The following is a 17,940-nucleotide window of genomic DNA, read 5'->3' as shown; positions in this document are numbered from 1 at the left end:
CAGGCTGTCACATTTATATTTTCATCATCATAAATCAGACGATCCACAGCCATGGAGGTCAGCTCAGTTTGGCTGTTTTTCCACTGCCATCGTCATTTTTGTGTTGTAGTTAATTGTTTCAATACCTCATGATAAAGGGATTAATGAAGTTCAATAAGTTCGGCCTAGCATTGCCCTATGACGTTGCCTGGGTGGGCTCTGTTCATGACTCCAGACTGCTCTCCAGACTGCTCTCCAGACTGCTCTCCAGACTGCCAGCAAATCCACCGGGCTGGTCTGTGCCCATCAGTCGTCATTGCCCATGGACTTTCCTATTATTATTTTGGACTTTCCTATTATTATTTTGGACTTTATTATTATTTGTTAATTTGTCTGTTGTCTGTCTTGGTGTCAAGGGTACGCCACTCCTTCAGCATCTTAGAAATATGTGTTATTTGTTTGTTTTGCCTTGTTTTGCACATTTGTTGTGCATTGAAAAAGTGCTATTCATGTTTGTCTGAAAAGCACTTTGTGCTCAATGCTTGAAAAGGGCTATATAAATAAATCTTATTATTATTATTATTAAATACATTTATCTTCTTTCATTTTTGCTTTGAGCCATTACACTGATTATGACATCATCATGCAGTAAATGGAGGTGCCACAAGTGCACGAGATGTAGTAATGTTACAGTTGTTGGTGTTGATTGCAAAAATGATTAAGGACATTGTCTTATGTAATGAGGACAAATGGAATATGATCCTATAATATAATATGCATGTGACCGAGAGGCTTATTTGGAAGCAACTGAGATTTTTTTTTCCACCTGGGGATCAATAAAGTATCTATCTATCTATCTATCTATTTATCTATCTATCTATCTAGATGTAATATCAAAACCCACCAGAGGAGGGAGCACACATACCGTCTGATCTATTCTCCCTTTGCATATTCCCATTTATTGAATTGGCATGACATTCCAGATATAAAAGATATGACCAGAAAGAATGAAAATGTTACCAGCTCTCATACGGTGTATAAAATATATCAAAACGCCAATAAAGCACATCAGTTCTTTCAGTCAATAGCCGAACATCAGTCAATAGCCGTGTTTCTACCATCAGGCCAGTGAAAGAAAATAGAATTGCATATCCATCACTGGGCTTCTGGTCCCACAGTATTGCCCTAAACCTGCTCAAAGGGAGGCAGACAAAGTTAGAGACTTTTGCCTTCTTGCATTACCTTTCTGATTGTACCATTATTATGACCGCCGCGCAGCGAAGCGGCGGTCATATAGGTTTAGTCAGATTTTTTTTTTTTTTTTTTTTTTTTTTTTTTTTTTTATATGTCCAAATTTCCGTCAATGATTCCCGGGACACTGAAAGACCGGGGTAGACAAAACTTGGTGGGCATGTAACCCCATATGGATAGCATGGAACCATCGTTTTTCGTTTTGATCTGTAGCCCCCACGCTGGACTGCACCCCCCGAAAGGAGGGTAGGGCAGACACAGTTTTCTGTGAATATCTCGAGAACCGTAAGGTTTAGGAGGACCATTATTTTTTTGTATGTTGATCTCAAGGGGGCCATGTCAACGCATTCCATAACCACTCATTTCATGTATATAGCGCCACCTAGTTAAACACAAAAAAAGTAAAAAATGAGGTGGTGTAATTGAAGGTATCTGTGACCTAACATAGTCAAAACTGCACGAAATTGGAAGTGTAGGATCATTATGACACCCTCTGTATGCACGCCAAGTTTTGTGGAATTCCGTTCATGGGGGGGCCACACAATAAATTAATTTATGTTACTATACACCAACTGGCCTGTAGGTGGCCGGAGACAGTTTTCTGTGAATATCTCGAGAACCGTAGGGCCTAGGAGGTCCACCTTTTTTTGTATGTTGGTCTTAAGGGGCATGTCAACCCATCCCATTACCACTTATTTCATGTATAGCGCCACCTAGTTAAAAATTAAAAAGCATAAAATTAGGTGTTTTCATCTCAATGTCTCTGGCTGACAAGGTCAAAACTGCACAAAATTAAAAGTGTAGGATCATTATGACACCCTCTGAATGCATGCCAAGTTTTGTGTACTTTCGTTCATGGGGGCCTTACAATAAAATAATTTATGTGTACATTTAGTGACGACACCAACAAGGATTCCCGGACACTGAAAGACCGGGGTACACAAAACTTGGTGAGCATGTACCCCACATGGATAGCATGGAACCGTCATTTTTCGTTTTCATCTGCAGCCCCCCCGCTGGACTGGACCCCCGAAAGGAGGGTAGGGCAGACACAGTTCTCTGTGAATCTTTTATGGTATGTTGGTCTCAAGGGCCCACATAAACCTGGCTCATAATCACTCATTTGTGATTTGCCCCCGGTAAAAAATGAAAATCAGTAGGATTAAAAGAAAGCCAAAATAAATATTCATCATCATCATCATGGCTGCATTTTTCAGTATTGGCGAGAAGTAGTCGTTTGTCCACTAGATGGCGCATCGTTGCAGTGAGACGTAATTTTGTTGGAAGTTAAAAGGGTTGGAAAAAACAATGGACGCTTCATACAAGGACTGTAATTTACCGCAGCGAACATCTAATAAGGATAGGACGATGTTCACATGAAGTGTAATTCCCAATTTCTTCTTGAAGCCTAAATAAATCTGAGGATGTTTATCGGACATGCTTGGTTTTACTGCAGGTAATGCGTTAATCTTGTAATATCAATAAGGACCTAGGTAATGTTACCGTTAAGCTTGGTTGAGTGATGGAGGCATTTGATTTATTGCATTTGTAGAAAACTATAAATGCGGTTATACCAAAACAAATGTATAGCAGCACTGTTTGTATCTTTCGACTGTCATTTATTGCACGCGCTACAAAATCATTCTGTGCAATGGAAGATTTACCAACGCTACACCGGGTCTGATGCAGTTTTGCCTATACATGCGTGAGACTGAGACGCCTGTTTATTTTGTTTTAAGTGCGTGCAGGGTGTGAGAGGGGAATCGATGTGCTTTGATTACAGCTTGGTAGTTGTAGTCTGTGAAATTAAAAAGCACGTGTGTGTGAAGTATCCAAACAATGACACCTTCATTTCATTATGGCTGTTTTAGCAAAACGCCTTAAGCTACTGTGTAGTAGGTCCCATTTAGAAGTGGCTACTTCATTTTGCGCTTTCCTTGACTCATGGAGCTGCGTGAATGTTATTACAACTTTTCGCCCGCGATATGACAGTTTAAGTCCGCTTGATACTGTAAGGCGAAGCCATTGGTTTCCAAAGGAGATTTTATTTGTGTCGCCAGCATAGCCTATTGACAATTTATGTTGTCAATAGGCCTACCTTATAATCCTACCTGTAGCTTAGGGAAGCTAACAACTTTCTATTAGGATCTAGTTTGTTAGTTACCGTTTTGTCATAACTCCCTGATGCATTTTTGCATTTAGAATAGCCAGAGCGTGTATATCTCAATCGGAAAATTAAACAATATCGGGTGCCTATGGACTAGGCTGGGTGAACCCAGCCTGATCTGCCCCCGCTATTTATTTTTTGATTTCTTAAAAGATTGAGCTTGGTCTGATGAAAGCCAGACTAGCCATGGACCTCAGTTAAACAATGCAAGGGAACATGAATCAGCCTATATTTGCACTAACAATAACGGACAAAAGCTCTTCAACTTTGGCCCGTTAAAATGTGTATGAACAGTCTAGCGGCGCGATTTCATCAAGGCCCATTTGGACATGTCAGTTATTTGCACCACTGGTTAGATGTAAAACAGCACTTCGTTTCAGACTAGGCTACTGTTACTTAATTTGTGCATTAACAATAACGTTTCAGACTACTGTTACTTAATTTGTGCATTGACAATAAAGTATTACATGAACTAAAGATGACTAAAATCTTATGTAGAAGAAGAAACATTCACAAAAAAAATCCATCCATCCAAAAAATGACCTTTGTTTTTTTTGATAGCTGTTGAAAACGGCATGGAACTGACAGAGATGTTTTTGTTTATAAATACATAAAAAATAAATAAATAAATAACATTATGCTGATACCTTTTGCTTTTCCCAAATACAATGTAGCCTACAGGTGTAAGTGACCTTTCATCAATCCAGTTGCAATGGATGAACTGTGATGAACTGCCCTACTTGTGATTGTTTAGAGATTTTAAAGGTTTTATAACAATTCTACATCTTCTTTGGCTATTCTACAATCTATTCACCTTTTCAGCACCAGTAGGGTACTTTCTGTGCAGCCGCACACACACACTCAGGCATGCCAAACAAGCATACACAAAAGTTTCAAGAGTGGGGGATGGAGTAAAATATGGAGACAAATTGAAGTGTGATTTATTTTCGCGGAACGGATGTACAGGACTGAGCGGTGGTCATATTTTGTACCGCTATGCGGTACATCTAGTTTTGAAAGTTTCATGTCTATTCTCTTTTTTTTTTTTAGAGCAAATCATTTTCAGAATTTTTTTGTCTGATATTTTATTTTTGTCTTCATTACAGGGTTCTCAAGTTGCAGAGTGACAGTTTTACCCGTTGTTCTACACAGGAACTTGTGTTAAACCACAGAATGCAACATGCCACGCTATCAAGAAACCACAATTTCAGCATAGAGCCATGACCTGCAGTAGTTTCACAGATCTATTACTACCTCTATATATCTGTGTATTTAGAAAGTATGTCAGTGTGTGTGTTTGGGGAGGGGAGTATATATGTATGTGTGAATGTGTGCAGAGCAAACCAGTGAACCTTTTACCATCACTTATAGAAGAAAGGGAAATGATAACTGATGACGTCAAAGTAAAGCGAAGAGGACAAGGGGTATCGTAGATACAGGAAGCCTGGTGTCAAATGTTCTTTACAGACACATGCACACACAAATACACACAGACACAGGATCTACAGAGACAAACATGAGCACATGACGGTAAGACATTACCATTTAAACAACAGCGAAGTAAAATATCAAACATATCAAATATAACTGTTACACCACAATGATTTCATTGTAAAATATGGCCAAAACTTGTTTATGGCATAATGTGGTGTATTTGTATGAAGAATAAACTACTTTGTTAGATCACAAGTTAAATCACGTGTTAAACTTTAATGCAGAAAATATATTAAAATAAAATATAACACAGTAAAACAAATTCTGGACATATTATTCAAATTATTGTGTGTGTGTGTGTGTGTGTGTGTACATGAGCACGCTGTTCCCTGACCATGTTTTCCAGCATATTTTGATAAATCCTTTATAAATTACAAATAATTATTTGATGTATAGTCTAGAATGACAGTATGCCTTGGAAAGTCCCTGAGCAGGAAGTATTAAGCTTGTGACGTACTTGCCATCAGTAGCGTTACAACTGCAACTTTTATAACAATGAAGGATTAATCTCATGCTGTAGACCTAAGCGAAAAAAGTGTCACGATGTCATATACATTTATGTCAATTGAGACACTGTTTTTTTTTTTTGCTGACCACCATAGCCTATATTTACATAAACAAGATGATGGCATGTTATTGTTGACATGACAGGAATAGGAAGTTCTAGTCTCTTTGTTACAGACTTTTTCCTGTTATTGTCCTGTTCATTGACTTAGGCCAGCGCCTCAGCCATGGATTTGAGTGAGGAGGAAACGACCCCACTGGTGTACAGGGACAGGGAAGGCAGCCACAGGTCCAGCTGCAGGTCCGGCCTGCAGGTCAACCTCCACTTCCTGCCGATCACCAAAACAGAGTCAACCTTCTGCATCCCCGGCGGGCAGATCTCAGCTGAGAACGTATGCATTCAGGCAGCAAAGACATGCGGTGAGACATGTCTGCCTTGTCCACTCCTGCTCGTTTATGCTGGGCTCTGTCTCTTCATTGCTGAGCGCACTCAATGCAAACTAATAGAAACTTAAACAAATAGTTGGGAGGAAGGGAAGCCTGTGAGGACTTATGGAAGTGCTACATTAGGAGCTAGAATTGTATCCATGACTGCAACATGTGTTTGCAGTGGTCATGCAGTATTTGGCCTGATGGGTTTACATAACATTAATAGAATGTTATTAGGTGGGAGATTTCTGATTTCACCTAATATCTATACAATACTTTGTTACATTTTGCCATTGAGCTTGCATTGGTGAATTTATGAGTTGTTGCCAGTTAGTGTTTGTCACTAAATGTGCATCTGTGTCTTTGTCCGTACTAGGCATTCTCCCTGTGTTTCACAGTCTTTTTGGCTTGGCCTCTGAGGATCTCTCTTTCTGGTACCCACCTACACATGTCTTTAATGCTGAAGAGGGCACCGTGGTGAACTATAGAGTAAGGTAAAGTCAATTTCAATTAGACATACCCGTCATTCATCAGATACATGATGGTTCCTGTTAAAATAACAGCAAATTTGAATACATGTTAACAAAACAACTAACAATGACTACAAGTTATCTTATTGAATAGATTATTGATTCGAAGTGCAGATGCACTAATGAGGCTATGAAGAATATATTTGCCATCATTTGTCATTTTTTACGAGTCTGAATGTGCATGGTTTGCTCTTTTAGCTAATGCATGAAAATCTAAACACTGATTAACTACTGTATGTTTATCAAAGTCTAGTGTAAAATTCTCTTCAGACAGGATTATGTATTTTCATATCAGTTGGCATCTGTTACTGTGTAGACATTTCAGACATGTATCTGGCAATATTGTTCTGTTATTCTTGGCTCTTTAGGTTTTTTTTCTCAAACTGGTTTGGCCAAGGCTCAAAAACATCGTATCGCTATAGCCTCTCAAGGGGAAAAGTCAGTGCAGTACTGGACTACTGTGTCATCGATTATCTCTTTGCCCAGGTAAAAGATAACAACACAATAAAAGTTGACAATAAAGGGTCCTCCACAATAATTGTACAATTATATGATCATTCTCAATCTGTGCAGGTGCTGGAGCAACCATAAAACTAAATGGGCAGTTAGACAGTAGTGTGTATGAACCTTCTACATGTTGTCATGCAAGAATAAGATTGCGGAATACCCGCTCGCTGCTGCTGTTGCTTGCTGGGAAGCAGAGGACGGATCTTGCCAGCCTGGCTAGTTTTGGGTATACCAATCCGTTGACTTTCCACCATTTCAGTAGGTCCCCGTCGTCATCCATGGCATGCCTCTGTGAAATGTACATGTCCACTTCATCCTCAGCGGGTTCGTTAACATCGTCTTGGTTCTCCCACTCGGCAAAGTCGGAGTCTCTCCTGGGCCTGGCTGTTGATGGTGTAAAGCCAGTACTGCTCATTTCACTGTCAGCCGCTGCAGCATCTTCTTCCACAGGCAAGAGTAGGGTGCGAATGTGGGCATGTACTACAGATGTGCTTCAGGAGACATCATCCTCAATTTGTTGAATGTGGGCCAGAGGAAAAAAGCAATTATGTGCAGCATGTTCCTGGATTTTTTCCACTATGAACTCGGCATGTCTCTGGCGCACAAAGGCTTGCTGCAGAGAGTCGTTGGGAGAGGGCTGACAATGTCTCTTCAGCCTCTCAAGCCAGAGGCAGACCAGGTTTATGGTTGCATATTTGTCGCCCTCCAACTCTTTGTGGGCTGTGAGGTACACTGTGCCAAATCGTGTCTCCCCCCATCTGTAGCACTGTCTTTGTGCAATAATTGTGCAACCAGGCCAGATTGTTTCAGATATCTCACAAGTCCTTTAGCAGCAGAGATGGTCTCTCCTATATCCGGTGCTTTGTCGGCCAGTGCATTGGCATGCAGACCGTGGCGATGGACAGTATTAATAAGGTGATCAAGACAAGAAAGCCTCCTATATGGTTCCAGGGCTTTTATTATGTTGCTGCCTTAATCTGTTGCCCACACTATTCGGCTGAGGGAGCTAGGGTCGAGCGCCAAATTTGTTGACTAGCAGGCGTCTGATATTTTTCCCCGTTTTGGAATCCTCCAAGGGAAACATTAGCCTGGAGATTCTAGAAAGATTAAGGGTTTGGCCACGAATAATGTAATGACTGATTCCGAACTTCGATGCAATTGGATAACACTACGACTGTCATCTGTATAGCTCGCCTCTGGCCCACCTATATCAAGGAGTTTCCAGGGCAGGGAAACATTGCTGTGGTGATAGTTTTATCAACTAATGTAAAGTCGTCAATGATATAATGGCACGTTATTGCGATGTAACTTAGCTTTTTGTCATCAGTCCACATATCCGTGCTCATCCCTACGTCTCCATTCTTCAGAGCATCTTTGAGCGTCTGTACCAGAACTTCCCTCCTCTAATCGGCCTTTTCTAGGCAAGCCATGGAAACAATGCTATGGTGAGGCAGGATGGATTGGGCCGATACATGACCATTTTTCACCATATGTACCAACATTGATCAACTCTTGAGCTAGCCCCTGGAAGCTAGCCTGGGTGTTCCCATGCTGCCTTGCGCGCGATTTGATTCACGCTGCTAAGGCAGCCTGGAGACCACGGAGCAAATTTTCGCCTGAGATAGGGAACCAATCACAGAACAGGGGGGAAAGCAAGACGATGATGAGCTATGCACAGACGCATTTGATAGACATCCGTGGCACCCAATAAACGGATCTGGGCATTTTTTTCAAATACGAGAAAATGAACGTTTGGTTCCCAGACCACATCTCATTGAGAAGTGGTGGCGCTAGCCAGGCTACCTGGAAGCCCTGGCCACTTACAAAGTAAAACGGCCTAATGTCTTTGAGGCAAAACTTAACGCATTTCTCTGTGAGGGCTTGCCTCGCCCTCGGGTATGCTTGGCGAAGTAACAAACAACGACATTGAAGGCTGACTATCCTCCCTTCTGCCATGGCAAGCCTGCTTCACGTGTCGGTTCATCGTCAAAGTCCCCGTTTTTTTGCTGTCATAGGCGAGCAGCCGCGTGCCGCACTTAATGCATTCGAGAAAGCCAACACAAATGTTGCTGCCCACGACTTGTTTGAAATCATTCCGTACGTCTGACTTTCCTCCAGACTTGCTCAAAGTTAATTCTCCTGATTTAATTTTGTTCTTTATATCTTCAAGCTCCATGTTGCACTTAAGCTAGGCTACACCATGTAGGCTACTGTATACAGCAGAGCAGTGTGATGCGTGTGAGTGGAGGAGACGCTGCGCATGAGACATTTTGCAACTTGTGCAACTTGCATTTTGTAACTTGTGCAACTTTGTACACATTTGTTACTTAGGCCTACTTTGCTAAAAATATATATAATATTTCTGATTATGGCATAGCTTTCTCCCCACCCAGTTAGGCTAATAAAGTAATGATTAAAAAAAACACAGAAATGCTTGATCAAGGGCCTGGCCCGGCCGCCCAGCCCGAGGATAGTGGCGGGAAATATCGGCCCGGGTCAAGTTCGGGCTGGGGCTCTGGCTAGGGCAATAAATCTAAACTCTAGACAGTAGTGATAAAATGTGCAACCTAAACATCCAATTTATTGCAATTTAAAATATGCGTATTGCAATTTATTAACAGTTTTATTTATTTTTAAACAGTGGCTTGTTGTAGGTCATCTGCAATTCCACTGATGTGAGAGGATCAGACAATTTCTGCAGTAAGACCTTTGACTGTAAAATAGAATAAGACCTAGGGCCGTAGTTCCCAGTGATTTTAGAACAGCTTAGGGGTGTTGTTAGGCTTGTTACAAAGAGTTCTGCTGTTATTTTTATTCAAACTTTCCACACCTCTCATTTCAGTTGCAGTCTGAATCTAGAGGTAACTTTTGTTGTGCTTGTCTTCTTTGCATTCCTTGGTTGATTTCCCGTATGGACTGCAGTCACGCAGTGACTTTGTGAATGGTCAGGCTGGAGTGAGCCCCTCCCTCAGCGTCCAAGAAGAGTGCCTGGGTTTAGCTGTACTTGACCTTTGGTGTCATGCTAAAGAGCAAGGCCTGAGCTTGAAGGACATCTGTAAAAGAGTTGGGTATGTTGCGAAACCTTGTTTAGACAAAACAAAAAAGAAATAGCTGAATCATCTGTTCAGTTTCAGGAGCATGTATTTATGTTACACTATAAACAGTATCTCAAGGGATAGAAAAGCCAAAGCCAAGGCCCTTCATTCTCTCAGGGGACCTTGGAGAATTTCATGTGATTCTCCAAGGTCCCCAAGCAGGAATTAAGAAGAAATTATATACAACAAAGTAACCTGCATGCTGGGTGATTGTGATGTCGAAACTGGGGCATTTCCAGAACTTTCATATGAGCATGACAGACAACCTGTTAAATTGTTTAGATATATTTCCATATTTGTATAGAATGTGGCACAACACTCTTGCCTTCTACCTCAGGTATAAGTCTTGCCTGCCGGAGGTCCATCGGCAGGAGATCCAGGGCCTGAGCCGCCTGGCCCGCTATCAGATCCGCAAGACGGTCAAGCGCTTCCTCAAGAGGCTGGGCCACTGCCAAGCCAGCGAATGCAACCTAAAGCTCAAGTACCTGATGGAGCTGGCAGCCATCGAGCCCATGCTTGGCACCGAGACGTTCCAGGGCCAGGACGCCGGCTACAGACAGGGCCAGCAGGCCACCACCAGGCTGATCCGCGTGTCCGGGGAGACAGGTGTCCAGACCAGGACAGATGAGGCTGCAGTATGTGAATGTTCTACTTTACCTACAGGAGTGATTGGATTCAATAAATTATATTCAAGTTGAGAGATGAGATTACAGTATAGTACTCTCCCAAAGCCAAACACAACTGAGGCACTTCATGATGACAGTAGAAATTGGTTGAAATTCACTGACATTGTGCGTAAAATCTGCAGGAGCTCTAAACTGTGTGTTTCTTTAAACATAAGTAATTAAATGGCAATTCCGCTCCTTAGGAGTGGCATACATTTTGTGACTTCCCAAAGATCACGGACATCAGCATCAAGCAGGTTTGCCACGAGCAGGTGCCACAGGAGGGCCGTGTGGTTACTCTCACACGGCAGGATGACAGGTCTGTGGTGAGTAGAGCAGGGCATTCCCACGTGACGGATTAACACTTCCATTTTAAATGTTCAGTATGTGGTTCTAGTCCAGTACTCTTTTTGTCAAATTGGGTGAAATACTCCTTACAGTCGTCTAATCATCCATTCAGTGTGTGTGCGCTGAAAAAAACTCTGATGTTCGTACACAGTACACAAACAAAAACAATTCTTGCCAATCAACAGATCGCTTCAGAAGCACATAGGGGAAGGATGCCTTTTGATTGGCTGTTGAGCTTAAAAACAAACTGTCACCAGAATCATGGACTGTACCTTTAATACACGTTATGTGGGTTATCATGAGCATTTTATGGTGATTTATCATTCTATGTGGAAATGTGAAACAAAATCCTAGCAAGTCTCATTTGAGCAAGTGTGTGCATGGCAACATCCTCATAATATGTCTTTTGGTTTGGGATGGTTGGTATAGTTAAGGGAGATTTATGTTCTTTTCACTCCAGGAAGTTGAGTTCCCCAGTCTGACAGAAGCCCTGTCCTTCGTTTCACTTGTTGACGGCTACTTCAGACTCACCACCGACTCCAGTCATTACTTCTGTCAGGAAGTGGCACCCCCTAGCCTGCTGGAGGACCTTCAAAACTACTGCCATGGCCCAATCACGTGAGTAGATGTAGAAGTGTCATCCTTGAACTCCCCTTCTGCCCATTGATGCTGGACAAGATAATCACTCTACCGCCCCTTGTTGAAACATCCATGGCCAGATCATATATAACAAAGATTATGTATTATGTATTAAAATCAGGTCATGCTTATGCAACAGTATTGGTGGTTCATTGTTCTCTGGGACAGTGCGCCCATAAGCAGCAGGATGTGGCTTTTCTACGGAAGCAGAGTCCTGCAGCAGGCATGTGTGTGATGACATGAACCTGTTGTCTGTTTTCATAGGCCTGAGTTTGCGGTGCACAAGCTGAAGAAGGCTGGAGCAAAACATGGCTCATTTTTGCTGAGACACAGCACTCGGGAATTCAACAAGTACTTCCTCACTGTGTGTGTTCAGGTGGGGCATCATAAACATAATGCATTATGTATGGTCACAAAGGCTGCTTTGTTGGTGGTTTTGGCTGCTTTGGCTCTTTGGTTGGCCATTCAGGCTTCTGGCATTTCATGTAGTACAATAAAGGAGGGCTTTTAGAGATCCCAGGTACAACATGCAGTGTGTTTGCAACTGCTGCCAGCCAATTATGCATTGCTGTTGTATTCTACATCATGCGCAATGTCAAAAAGGCTTGGTTGTTGATCGGCCACTGTGGGAAATCCCCTCTCTATAGCATAAGGAATTGAGTATGTAACCTGTGTAATTCTGAAATCATGTACCCGTGGTGAACATGCCCCTCTTTTCAGACATCTCTGGGAAAGGACTACAAAGACTGCCTCATTGTGAGCAATGAACACGTCACACTGTCTGGTGTCCACAATTCCTTTGTAAACCTGAGGTCTCTTGTTGAGTTCTACCAGAAGAATAAGTTTTACCTGGGAGACGATGCCATCAAGCTTGAGACAGTATGTCCTCCTCGCCCCAAAGGTACAGTGTGTCTGTGTGCTTCTAAATGCCATTTTGTTATTCTGTCATGTATAACACTTGTAATTCTGTTCATGGTAATTAGAAAAGTAAGTGAGATTGAACACATGCATTTTTCAGTTGCCACATTATTACGCTGCCCCCACAGAAGATGATCATTACATGGACAACTGTAGCCTAGGCAACATTACATTCAATTGTTTCTGTTAACCAACCAATCATCATGTGTTGTTTCCTTGATGTTTCTAGAACTAACCAACCTGATCATCGTTCGTCAGAGCACCTCTGTGGAGCTGCAGGGGTCCCCGACTCTCCAGCACCACAAGCCCAGTCACATCCAGTTCCAGATGATCCGCTATGAGGAGCTGGAGCTGGTGTGTGTGTGTGTGTGTGTGTGTGTGTGTGTGTCCAGACACACTCAGGGATCAAACCGTGTCTTGCATTCCAGATCTTTAACAGCTGTAGCACAGTCCTCCCTGTAGGACACACCAGAAGCCAAATATTAATGGCCTCCTGGACCAAGTCTACTCTAGTCTAAGTCAAAAGGACGTCTACTCTGTGCCACAGTACTAACATTCCTTTGTCATGAAAAGCACCCTCATGCCACAGAGTAAACATTGTTTGCTTACACTTGCTAGAGGCAATGTGCTAGAGGCAATGTTGACCAGATAAATCAACCTTGTCAAAGTAGCCTACTTCATTGTTACAATAGTCGTATAATACAGAATAGTGGTAGGCGATATACATCGTCTGCGATAATATCATGATTGTTGTTTTAACGATGTGCAAATTTACATTATCGAGTATTTAAATTACTTATGGGGAAAAAAACTCTCGAAATCACGCATTGAAACTTGTAATTGTAAACAAAGAACTCTTCTCATGTAACCCTTTTGTAAATGGACTGAAGTTCGCTCTAAATATCTACGCGTATCGATTATGCTAACCGTTGGGATTAAGCATCTCTATGGGATTTCTCATATACATTAGCCATAAGCTAACACATTAGTTTCTATTCTGTAACTAGGAATGCTAGCCTACATGATTTCTCTTAAACAAAACATTGAAGGAAATAACTGAGATGTACTCTGTTGGTCTGCTTAGTTTTACAGTGAATCCTAAGTAAAGGTTTTTGACTTTCTCTTAGGAAACTGTTAGGCCTAGTCATCTTCTCTAATGTAGCTGGCTAGACCATGTCATTGCCACACACACAAGTGGGGGGCAAAATTGGAAATGTGTCATAGAGTGACAGTGCATTGGTTGATTTGGTTAAAAAGTCACAGGTTAGGTTATTGGTTATTATTGTATTGATGCTATTCATAATGAGCTGTAAAGTAACTCAGACTTTTACCATTTTTAAAGGATATCGACTAATTATTGTTATCGTCAAAATCACAAAAAATATCGAGATGTTATTTTTTGTCCATATCGCCCACCCCTAATACAGAGATATCATTTCAAAGGCTTTACCTACTCAACTTGTTTGTTTTTGTGTCACTGGCAGGGTGAAAGTTTAGGTCGAGGCTCTTTCACAAGGATTCATAAGGGCCGCAAGACAGGCACCCGGGATGGGGAGAAATACGTCACAGATATTTTACTTAAAATCCTTGATGCCAACCCCAAAACCTGCTGGGAGGTAAGCCACATTTCCCCACTATTCAAAGTCAAAGTCAACTTTATTATCCCAAGAAGGGAAATTCAGGTGGTCAAGGTGCCGAGACACACACACCCACATACGACACACAAACACTGAAAAAATCCTAAATATAAATAATAAATCACAATGAATACACCCACAAACTCAAGGCAACTGGAAGGCTGGTGGTGGTCATTCTCACTGAATGCTTTGTGTCTTCTCTAAGCAGTCTTTCTTTGAAGCCGCCAGCATGATGAGCCAGGTCTCCCATAAGCACCTCCTCCATGTGTACGGCATCAGCGTGTACCAGAGCAGCAGTGAGTGACCACTACACCTCAGGGAGTTGGCGGTTTGACGCAAATGATACACACGCACACACATACACACACAGACAGACACACACACACACACACACACACAAACAGACACACACTCTCACGCACGCACACACCCACAGCAATATACAGACAAACAGACATATGCATGCACCCCTGCATCTTGTCATGCATGCAATGCAACCTGACCAAGCAACACATGATAACTCTCAGCTGAGCACCACTAAGGTAAACACCACAGATGAACCGCAGCCGAGCCAGCTGACAACCTCCCTGAGCGCAAATGTGTTTTCAAGCTAACCTTCAGCTGTAAGTGCTGCTGACTCGATTGAATGCCTCGTGGTTTGTTATCACAAGGCCTCTAAGTGTCTGTGTCTGTCCTCACGTCACCCTGCAGATATCATGGTACAGGAGTTTGTGAAGTGTGGTGCCCTTGACCTGTACCTGAGGAGAACTCCGTCTGTGTCCGTGAGCTGGAAACTAGAGGTGGCCAAGCAACTCGCCTGTGCCCTAAATTTTCTGGTGAGACATCTGCACAGCGAAGTTTGTGCACTTTGATATTGTTCTGTGTAAAGTGAAAGGTAAATTGTGCCTAAAGGTGCTGGAAGTAGTGAGTGGTGTAAATAGAGTGGTGTTCAATCATGTGAAAGGGTGTAGCATGCCATGTTCATGCCGTGAGTGTTTTGATGCGTCTCCTGTCATGTCCTGCCCTATATGTAGGAGGAGAAAAACCTTGTCCATGGGAATATCTGCGCCAAAAATGTACTGCTGGCCAGGGGAGAGCCCACCCCATTCATTAAACTGAGTGACCCAGGGATCAGTGTGACAACGCTGGGGACAGATGGTGAGGGGGTTGAAAACAGCGGTGTGTGTGTGTGTGTGTGTGTGTGTGTGTGTGTGTGTGTGCGTGCATGCGTGCATGTGTGTGTGCACGTGTGTTTGTGTGTAAGAGAGAGAGAGAATATGTGTATTTATGTGTGTGTGTGTGTGTGTGTGTGTGTGTGTGTGTGTGTGTGTGTGTGTGTGTGTGTGTGTGTAAAACTCAGTAAAACTGGACAGAATCCCTTGGGTGGCACCTGAGCTGCTTGCTGAGTTGGAGTCACTAGAGCTGGAGAGTGACAAGTGGAGCTTTGGGACGACTCTCTGGGAAGTCTTCAACGGAGGAAAGGTGCCCCTACAAGGCTTTGACCCCCACCAGGTAGAGCAGTAGAAATCAATCACGGATACACGGCAACTTCCCTATGTAGAATTTCATTTTGGGTCCTGCATTACCAGTTCACTAAATTATATTACTAAATCTGGAGTTTAATGTGATTTCCAGAAACTGCACTTCTATGAGAACAACCACCGGCTACCATCCCCAGAGTGGACAGAGCTAGCTGACCTTATCACCCACTGCATGAACTACCAGCCCGCTCTACGACCATCCAGTCGAAGCATCATCCGCCACCTCAACAGTCTCATAACGTCAGGTATCCCAGACAACCAGACTTGTGACATGCTAAAGGAAGACACCATCAGTAACAAGAAGATGTTTTAAAATCAGGAAGAAACATAACACCTCCTGTGTGAAGTTTCATGTCTGACTAGGTCCTCCACTGCTCAATTTCCTCTGTAGATTATGAGATTCTGCATGCAGCCGGCACAACCAACAACAGCGACACCTTCTGGAGAGATCTGAGCCTGCAGTCATACCACCCGGAACAGACGGTGTATGAGGAGAGGCACCTGCGCTACATCTCTGCCCTGGGAAAGGTAAGGGAAGGAGGGGAGGGAGAGGGCTGAGAGGCTGGAGGGGCTATGAGATGAGTTTATATGAGAGCAGGCTATTAAGGTATTAATCAAATAACAGTCTTTTATGTAGAACTCTATTTTATTCAGAACAAAGTAGCCTACAGTGTAGGCTAGAGCAGTGTTTTTCAACCACTGTGCCGGGGCACACTAGTGTGCCGTGAGAGATCATCAGGTGTGCCGCAGAAAATTACCCAAATGTCACTCACTGGTCCAGAAAAGCAACTGTTGCATCAAAGAATTTATAACCACATGCTCTCATTGATTGTATGATTGCACTATTTGTGGTATGCAGGCATTGTACAACGGGGGCACCATATCCAGTATTCACAGAATCATCACATATCCAGTTCATAACAACAATTAAATTAGATATAGTCACCTACAAATGAAACAGAGGGCGCTTTTTTAATTGAGCAGGTCTTGCATAGAAGGCCATATCTGTGTATTATTTGAAATTCTAGGCTATGGCATGTTTATTTTTTCTTCACACAGGATGTTAGTGTGCCGTGGGACTTTTTAAGTGTCAAAAGTGTGCCGTGGCCCAAAAAAGGTTGAAAAACACTGGACTAGAGGATGGTATCTCTACCAGTCAAAATCTACAGATAAATTGGTCAGACTGGCCAGTCCAAAGAAGATGAAAGCAAAATAACAGAGAGGGATGAGAATACGATAAGGGGACACCATGAATGCAAGGTTTATTTATTTCATACACAAAAGCCATTCGATGTTCTTTAAAGCAACACCAAAGCACTTTTCCTCTGTCGCACGCACACTATTTGTTTATCCAGCACCGGCTTTGGAAAAACAATTTACACAGACAAGGTAGGCCTAGACTATTTTGCATGATTTTACGAAAGTATGATGTATTGCAACATCAGAAGCAAGTAAATTTGTAGTTCTCTCATCTCTCATTCCTTCGAACTACAGATCCGCTACCCAATCTGACAAACTTAGCCTACATAGTGCGGTTATAGCCGATGGAGGGCTGCAAAGCGAATGCAGAAGTGCCGTTCACCCTGTTAAGAGTTGATAAACCACTGAAACGTTTTTGGAAACACTATTTTAAGGTACAAAAAACTCTTTGGTGTTGCTTTAAAGAAGAAAAGAATGGAGGAAAGAGGAAACAGGAGAAAAATATGGAAGGGAACTGTGCTCCTAAGAGGAAGCACCTGTGCTTTTAAATAAACACACTGCAGACAGTGAGACAACTACAGGTCCTCACCAGCAGATGGCACTATGCTTCTGTTTGTCCAGCAACACTTGTTGCCTCCCATGACCAGTTGTAAGAGTAGCCTACAATGAGCGAGAGGGGAAGATGGGTTGGAATAACACATGGGAGGAGATATTATTTGGGAGAACAAGGATGCACACAATAGTACATTAAAGTATCAAAGATAGAAAGGGAGACAAAAATGACATATCTATGGAGTCAAGTAATTTGGACTGGGAACTATCTCAGGGGCAGCCGTGGCCCACTGGTTAGCACTCTGGGCCTGTAACCGGAGGGTTGCCGGTTTGAGCCCCGACCAGTAGGAACGGCTGAAGTGCCCTTGAGCAAGGCACTTAACCAGACTCTCACTGCTCTCCGAGTGCTGTTGTAGCAGGCAGCTCACTGCGCTGGGATTAGTGTGTGCTTCTGTTCACTGTGTGGTGCACTAATTCACGGATT

General features: G+C 42.7%; 1 protein-coding gene across 2 annotated transcripts in view; it reads left to right on the top strand.

Moving 5' to 3' along the window:
* Window positions 1–4,875: 4,875 nt before the first annotated feature.
* jak3 (Janus kinase 3 (a protein tyrosine kinase, leukocyte)) overlaps window positions 4,876–17,940 on the top strand; it is a 37,526-nt gene continuing 24,461 nt past the window's right edge. The window contains exons 1-18 of one of the 2 annotated variants that reach the window (XM_048253226.1): window positions 4,876–4,927; window positions 5,608–5,815; window positions 6,201–6,318; window positions 6,723–6,840; window positions 9,784–9,929; window positions 10,294–10,591; window positions 10,825–10,947; window positions 11,430–11,587; window positions 11,873–11,984; window positions 12,329–12,509; window positions 12,756–12,880; window positions 14,011–14,142; window positions 14,372–14,459; window positions 14,875–14,999; window positions 15,198–15,321; window positions 15,524–15,675; window positions 15,799–15,949; window positions 16,096–16,232. In XM_048253226.1, the coding sequence (XP_048109183.1) occupies window positions 4,922–4,927; window positions 5,608–5,815; window positions 6,201–6,318; window positions 6,723–6,840; window positions 9,784–9,929; window positions 10,294–10,591; window positions 10,825–10,947; window positions 11,430–11,587; window positions 11,873–11,984; window positions 12,329–12,509; window positions 12,756–12,880; window positions 14,011–14,142; window positions 14,372–14,459; window positions 14,875–14,999; window positions 15,198–15,321; window positions 15,524–15,675; window positions 15,799–15,949; window positions 16,096–16,232 (2,502 nt within the window). In that variant the 5' untranslated portion in view covers window positions 4,876–4,921. Of the gene's footprint in view, window positions 4,928–5,607; window positions 5,816–6,200; window positions 6,319–6,722; window positions 6,841–9,783; window positions 9,930–10,293; window positions 10,592–10,824; window positions 10,948–11,429; window positions 11,588–11,872; window positions 11,985–12,328; window positions 12,510–12,755; window positions 12,881–14,010; window positions 14,143–14,368; window positions 14,460–14,874; window positions 15,000–15,197; window positions 15,322–15,523; window positions 15,676–15,798; window positions 15,950–16,095; window positions 16,233–17,940 lie in introns of both variants that reach the window. The other variant, XM_048253225.1, reaches the window with a different exon arrangement.

This window comes from Alosa alosa, chromosome 9, assembly GCF_017589495.1.
Source record: "Alosa alosa isolate M-15738 ecotype Scorff River chromosome 9, AALO_Geno_1.1, whole genome shotgun sequence".
In the NCBI taxonomy this organism is placed as follows: domain Eukaryota; kingdom Metazoa; phylum Chordata; class Actinopteri; order Clupeiformes; family Clupeidae; genus Alosa; species Alosa alosa.
The sequence above is the reverse complement of the archived record's forward strand: the minus strand, read 5'-3'. Positions and strand labels throughout refer to the sequence as shown.